This window comes from Girardinichthys multiradiatus, chromosome 23 (assembly GCF_021462225.1).
Source record: "Girardinichthys multiradiatus isolate DD_20200921_A chromosome 23, DD_fGirMul_XY1, whole genome shotgun sequence".
Classification (NCBI taxonomy): domain Eukaryota; kingdom Metazoa; phylum Chordata; class Actinopteri; order Cyprinodontiformes; family Goodeidae; genus Girardinichthys; species Girardinichthys multiradiatus.
This window is the reverse complement of record NC_061815.1, coordinates 24,918,859-24,926,695: the sequence shown is the minus strand read 5'-3', so window position 1 is coordinate 24,926,695 and position 7,837 is coordinate 24,918,859. Positions and strand designations below refer to the sequence as shown.

The 7,837-nt window shown below is 37.6% G+C and overlaps 1 protein-coding gene across 1 annotated transcript; it reads left to right on the top strand.

The window, feature by feature from the left end:
- The first annotated feature begins 5,093 nt into the window (after positions 1-5,093).
- On the top strand, positions 5,094-7,382 carry LOC124860844 (T-cell surface antigen CD2-like). Its single transcript, XM_047354443.1, has 6 exons — positions 5,094-5,173; positions 5,626-5,955; positions 6,193-6,450; positions 6,556-6,660; positions 6,864-6,965; positions 7,077-7,382. The coding sequence occupies exons 1-6, from the start codon at positions 5,098-5,100 to the stop codon at positions 7,259-7,261; spliced, it is 1,056 nt and encodes a 351-aa protein (XP_047210399.1). The 5' UTR covers positions 5,094-5,097; the 3' UTR covers positions 7,262-7,382.
- The last annotated feature ends 455 nt before the right edge of the window (positions 7,383-7,837 follow it).

The window sequence follows — 7,837 nt, the reverse complement described above, 5'->3', positions numbered from 1 at the left end:
CCGGGCCAGTAGCGGATGGATGTAGTATTTGTGTGAACTAATATAAATGACATGTAAAGCCATAATATAAAAGGCTTTGGCTCTTAATAGATAGTAAAGCATTGGTTTAGCAAAGCTTATTGTTTAGATTATTTTCCAAATGCATTTTTTTTCACAACAATCAGGTTAAATTGTGTTAAATTCAACATGATTTGCTTGTCTAGGATGAATCCTGGTGCTTGCATCCTGGACAGGCAATTAAGGCCTAACACAGAAATACACAAGGCAGACAATCATAAACGTAAGCACTCACACCAGTGTATGTTATGTACTTTACTAAATTATTAACCAAATGTTCTAACATTTCTTAATTTTTTTTTAACTGCAGCTCTGAAATAGTAAGGAAACTGATTTTGTTTTTCTTTATATTGTGTCTGTCAAATGTAAACTTATTGTGTAAGTAGCAGAACATGACTATTTGTTACATAGACTAATTATTATCTCCTAATGAACACACTTTAGGTGTCCTGCCCCACAGAGCATAATGGTAAGTTTTTCATTTAAGTCTTGCATTCAAGGTCTGCCTTTTATTGGTTTTTGGATACCAACTTGCAGGTTTGAGGAACAAAAACAGCACACTCACACTTCCTTTATTTACATGAAAACACAAGCATCAGTTTCTGAGAATGTGCTCTGTGGTTTGATTACATTCAATGCAGTTTGAACAATCAAACAGATTACACCACAAAACATGTAGTTAAGACTAGTAAAAACTTTCTGATCTAAAAAGAAATATTAACAATGTTATGCATCTATGCCTTTATATTGTCATGTGTTGCCCCTAGCTTTTGCCATCATCTCTTCAGCCTGGGGGCTCACATGTCTGTGCTTGATTGAGGAAGTGTGTCGGTTTGTGTGGTGCTGGTGTCGAGTTTGCAGCAACAACTTTTTTTTAGAGCCACTCTCTATTTTCAGCCAGTTGCTGAGCGGCTGAGCATCTTTATACATCAAGTCGCAATAGGTAAAGTGTAATAACACCCACAGGTGTTTAGATTCAAGTGTTAACACATACACAAATGTTCTATATTGAGTCGCAGTGCCAGTAAATACATCTTGCATTCATAAGTACAGTGCATGATTTAACTTCAGAACATATACACTCAGGGCTGCACGGTGGTGCAGTTGGTAGCACTGTTGCTTTGCAGCAAGAAGGTCCTGGGTTTGATTCCTGGCCAGGGGTCTTTCTGCATGGAGTTTGCATGTTCTCCCTGTGCATGTGTGGGTTCTCACTGGGTACTCTGGCTTCCTCCCACAGTCCAAAGACATGCCTGTTAGGTTAATTGGTCACTCTAAATTGCCCTTAGGTGTATGAATGAGTGTGTGCATGGTTGTGTGTTGCCCTGCGATGGACTGGCAACCTGTCCAGGGTCTGCCCCGCCTCTCGCCCATAGACTGCTGGAGATAGGCACCAGCTCCCCCGTGACCCACTATGGAATAAGCGGTAGAAAATGACTGACTGACATATACACTCACTGGCCACTTTATTAGGTACACCTTGCTAGTACTGGGTTGGATCCCCTTTTGCCTTCAGAACTGCCTTAATCCTTCGTGGCACAGATTCAACAAGGTACTGGAAACATTCCTCAGAGAGTTTGGTCCATATTGACACGATAGCATCACACAGATGCTGCTGATTTGTCAGCTGCACATCAATGATGTGAATCTCCCGTTCCACCACATCCCAAAGGTGCTCTATTGGATTGAGATCTGGTGACTGTGGAGGTCATTTGAGTTCAGTGAACTCATCGTCATGTTCAAGAAACCAGTCTGAGATGATTCATGCTTTATGACATGGTACGTTATCCGGCTGGAAGTAACCATCAGAAGATGGGTACACTGTGGTCATAAAGGGATGGACATGGTCAGCAACAATACTCAGGTAGGCTGTGGTGTTGACATGATGCTCAATAACCAGAACCAAACATGGAGAAGCAGCTTTTAGTTCTTATGCTCCACTAATCTGGAATAAACTGCCAGAAAACTGTTAATGCGCCGAAGCCCTAAGTCGTTTTAAATCAAGATTAAAAACGTATTTGTTTTGAGTGGCCTTTGACTGTGCCATTTAGGCATGATTAGTTGTGTTTTCAGTTCAATTTTCTTTTCATTTTCTTGTCCATCTTCTATTCTCTTTATTTTATTTTATTTTACTTTTTTAAATTACCTTTGTTGTTTGATTTTATCATTTGATTGTTTTTCTGTATCTGTATTTGTGTTTATTTGCTTTGTGATTGCATTGTAATTGTGTGTTGTCAACCAGAGGCCTTTGCGGCTGGATTACCAGTGAGAAATGATAGTGACGGCAGAGGAAGGTGGAAGTAGCAGTGGATTTATTCAGGCGCACACCAACAAGCCTAACAGCGTCAAAAAACCTCTTAACAAGACACAATTGCAGCCTTAAATAGGCACAGCTGATAAAAGGACTAAACCATTGTCTACATGGAATTTAACATCTCACAACTTCCAACTCAAACATACATTTTATCAAATATATACATATTCCCTCTTACGTTTTATAAATATTTTATATTTATTTAAACCTACACACCCAAACACCATAAAACCTCTCAAATACTAAGTGCACAAATCCCCCACATTTTCCATGGTCTCTCCCGGAACCTATAAATGGTGTCTGGACCCCCAGGGCAGTATTTGTCCAAACACTCTGGAGAGGACACAGAAAAGACAGTTGAGTCACTTCCTTAGCACAACACTTCTCCTTCACTGACACTTTTAAACAGACTTTACACAAACATTTGCTCAAGTTTCACAACAGTAGACCTTATTTGCTCTGACTAACAATTCTCCTTTCACAGACACCCACGCCACTTCTTAATGAGGAGCAGCTGCGCAGAGCCTGGAACAAAAGGCTACATGCTCATCACTAAAATACTCAATAAATATTCAATAAAAAGTTAAACTTGTGTGCAAATGATTATGTGCAAATCCATGCCTAAAGTGCAGTGCTAAATAAAGTGTTTGTTAAAGTGCTAGATAAAGTGCAAAGATGCTCTGAAAGTGCTATGAATTACTTAAATAGGGATAGTCCACGTAATGAAGACCTCTTCATTACATATGTAGAGCGCTTTGAGTGTCTCGTTGCTGAAAGGCGCTATATAAATACACTTACCTTACCTTACCATAAGGGGCCCAAAGTGTACCAAGAAAATATTCCCCACACCATTACACCACCACCACCAGCCTGAACCATTGACAAAGGGCAGGATCTATCCATGCTTTCATGTTATTGACGAAAACTTTATTAAAATTTTGACCCTACATTCTTCTTTCTCTCCTCCATTCATTTTTTGTTCTCTACCTTTTCCCTTTTTGCCCCACCTATCTCTCTCCTTTTCTTTCCATCTCTGTGTCTGAAACTATTGAGATAATCCCAAAGCAGTTTATAATAAAAAGTTTCTTTTATAAATATCAAGCTGAAAATTTAAGTATTAGCTGCACTTGTGAAAGTAAATCTGTTGGGCTTCTTCTTGGTACTCAGTCAACAATTCTGAGTGCTACTCTGCCATACAGGACACTTTGAAAAAACTGTGTAAAAGTGGGCCTCTTTGCTTTCAAAGTTCTTGGTTTTACAGTAAAGACTCGTTGACCTCCCTCATGACATTGGTCTTGGTTTTGCTTGCTTCACTTTGGGCTTCTGACTTGGACTCTGAAGGTACGTCGTTTACTAAAGTACTTTGTTTACTCTTAGCCTGCCGCCTGCCTGCATTTGGCTTCTCTAAACAATCGCACTAATTTTGGGGTATATACCAGACATGCTAAGCTGAAGACTGAAGCATTTGCCCATTCTTCTTTGCAAAATTGCATTAACTTAGATGAAGTACATCTATATAAACATCCGTCTTCTGGACCTTTACTGGGCTGTTCTTGCACATGAATATTCTTTGATCGGTACTAGTCTATTGTACTTCTGGCTGTATGTTTTATAGTAGGTTTCCCATGTTGGAAGGTGAACCTCTGCTCTAATCTCAAGTCTGTTATAGCCTGTAGCAGGTTTTCCACCAGGATTGCCCATGTTTTTAGCCCAATCCCTCTTCCCATTAACTCTGACTAATCTCCCTGCCCCTTGCTGAAAAAATGTATCCCACAGCATGATGTTGCCACCACCATGTTTTACAGAGAGGATAGTGTGACAGGGTGATGCACCATGTTAGTTTTCTTGCACACACAGGATTTTGCATGTAGGCCATAACATTTTAATCTTAGAGAGCACTTCCTTCCAGATTTGCTGTGTCTTCCATGGCTTATGTCAAACTGCAAACTTGACTTTTTAATGGCTTTCTTTCAACAATGGTTTTCTTTTTGTCATTCTGCCCACATTTTTGAAGTGCATGTACTAATACTAATACTGTCATTCTGAAAGATTTACTCACTTGAGTTGCAGATCTGTATAGCTCCTCCAGAGATACCACAGACGTCTTGGCTGCTTCTCTGATTAATCCCCTGGTTGCCGAACTGGGTAATTTAGGTCAGGAATCTCATATTCCATTACCCGGTGTCCTGTTTTTAGTTGCATCCCTGATCCAATGCACCTGAATCTAATGGCTGAATTACCTCTTCAGTATACAGTGTAACAAAGAGTTGTGCTAATGACTTAACTGTTTGATCAAGGTGGATTGCATGTCAAAGTGGAGTGGAGATTGATGCACCTGGTTTACTAAAAGTACATTACACAGAGGGACTATAGTTACTAATCTGAATTTTACTAAGAGGTATCAAGGGGGCCAAGAACAAATACATGGCACAGATCCCAGAATTTACTTTGTGAAGAATCTTAAAAATGACTTATCATTTTCCCTCCAAATCACAATTATGTGCTGCTTTTGTTACTCAATGACATGAGGTTAGTGGGTGTGGATGTCTGTAATGACAAAGAAGTCCTGTTTAGTTTTAACAACTGAAAAATAATTTTACGTGGTTCTGAAGAGCTGTTCCATCTTTTAGTTGGAAAGTGACTAAGTTATTATCACTTCCCTTTTCATCTGATTAAAAACAGTTTCTTAAGCTGAACAGGAGGCGCTTTGCACAATACAGTGTTGTACAATGGCGCCTGAAATCTGCTCTAATGTTATAGAAGCTGCTGTTGGATTATTGGTGATTTTATCAGGGATGTCTTATGGTAAGTTAGTATTTTGTTTCCCAAGGCAGTTTTAAACTGCTGTATTTACTTTGACTTGAATCTAATTCAGACGTGGACATAATTTTTACAATAGAGGTTATCTATGAAAAGGAAGTAAGACCACCATTATAACAAAGGTGGGTGTGAGAGATATTTCAATAGAGGTTTGGTTTTATTTTATTTTTAACATGTCATATTCTAGAAATGTTTTGTTGCATTTTCTATTTTAATTGACTGTCACAACCTATTTAAAAAAAGCATGAGATGTTTCTCCCAAAGTTAAATAGTTTTTTGTTTTTCAACTAAAGGCATATAAAAAATATGATTGTGACATATTCTTAGAGAATGGTTTTATGATGCAGGAACTGATGCTCTTATAAAGACAAGCAATCAGCTCCTTATGTAAGCATGAAGGCATAAATGTGATCATTGTTGCTTCTTTATCTTCTAAGCCACTGCAGGAGTAGAAACTAACTGTGATGGCAGACAGGATGGAGCTCAGTGTTATGGACCTCTAGGAGGGACTGTGGTCATCCATCTGGTGGACAGCGCTTCAGAAATACCTATTTATGAAATAAAACATACAACATTAATAATTCTTAAGGGCAAAAAGAATGTAACGACTTTGGATCCCAACGGAAGCAAATATCTGTTTATTCCCAGTAATGGTAGATTTAGTATCAGGAATCTTAGCACGACTGACAGTGGTGAATATAGTGTGGATACCTTTGATTCTGACGGACGGATGACAGAACAGCATAAACTTGGGTTGTCGCTTGAAGGTGAGACAGTTTTTTCCAACTGGTAAATGAAGTCATGGGAACAGATCTAATAGTTTTAATGATAGATTTTATTGACATACATATTTTATTCCATATTCAACAGTGATATTAGCATGACACTACTACCTATGTATTTTCTTCTCTTAATAAGAAATAAAATATTTTCAAATGTCAATGTAATTACATGCTAATTAGTAGACTGTAACAGAAAGGGTTACCTTAATATTTCTCTCTCAGCTCCAGTGTCCTCTGTCCAGCTAGTTTCTGAGTGTTTGTCCCAGGGACAGGTGAAGGTGTCCTGTCTCTCTAAAGGAGGAGAGTCTCCTAAATACAACTGGACCCTGAATGGACACATACTGACAGACTCTGAGCTCCTCTCTGGAAACAATACAACTAACATCATCATCCTGAGGCAAAAGATCTCAGGACTCCTGATCTGCTCAGTCAGGACCAAAGTCAGTTCTCTTTTCAAAGAAAAATACACATCTACCTGTGGTGAGTGAAAACGTGATAAAAAAAAATATAGATTCTGTGAGAAGAATGATTGTGATCCTTGCATACTGAAAATATTGTTTTTTTGTGTGTTTGGTTTGCTTGTAGACTTTGTTAACTGCACTTCCAATGGTGTACACATTTCTAAGTGGGCATTTAAAGAAAATAACACTCTGTGTGTTGAAACTATGGAAGATAAACATAATATTGTGGGTAAGATGACAGATTTAAATTCATTCTTTATTATTAATGCAACCTTAAATCAAATTGTGACCAACATTGGCATCTTAGTAAGTGAAAACCTTTTCTGTTGCAATGGATTTTGTAAGGTCTTTTTACTTTCTTTAATTACCAATATTTATGAAATCAGGTTTCTTCCTTTCTTAAACATCTCTAATTCTTTTTATTTCTAACAGGGCTGTTACAAATAATAGTTGGTGCACTCGGAGTTCTGCTAATTGTCCTACTCGTCAGCATGGGATTTATCTGTGCGAAAAGGAACAAACAAAATAACAATGGTACCACATGTATTTTTTATTACACTTTGCTATATTTCTTAAATTAAACACAAAGCTTAAAACCAGTATGTTTATCTTGTGCCTCTGCTTCCTGCTGTTCTTCTGAAAAAGAGAAAGACGGCAGAGAACTGACCGACGCTGATAGGAGAACAGGGCAGCAGGAGCGAAGTATGGATATCCAAGTGGAGTATGGTAAAGTGAAAAAGGAACCTCGGCAGTCCAACGTTATGATGGATGAAAATATGGATTACAGTGTTTATGGAAATGTGGGGGAAAATGTGTATGCAAATATCTGAAAAATATCTATCTATCTATCTATCTATCTATCTATCTATCTATCTATCTATCTATCTATCTATCTATCTATCTATCTATCTATCTATCTATCTATCTATCTATCTATCTATCTATCTATCTATCTATCTATCTATCTATCTATCTATCTATCTATCTATCTATCTATCTATCTATCTATCTATCTATCTATCTATCTATCTATCTATCTATCTATCTATCTATCTATCTATCTATCTATCTATCTATCTATCTATCTATCTATCTATCTATCTATCTATCTATCTATCTATCTATCTATCTATCTATCTATCTATCTATCTATCTATCTATCTATCTATCTATATGATATTCAGACTACCTTAATATCAGTCCCTGTTTAAGCTTTGTTTGGATTGCCATTCCTGCAAATTGCTGTTTTGAATTGAAATGTTTTGTTCCTCATCTCTCGTCCCCTTACTAGTTAAAGGAAACCATATTTTTTAGTACTACTTATGCACCAAACATGCATAATACAGGAACATGCCTGTGCTTTTTCCGCTTAATTTATTAAAATTGAAAGAAATCAGATTGTAATG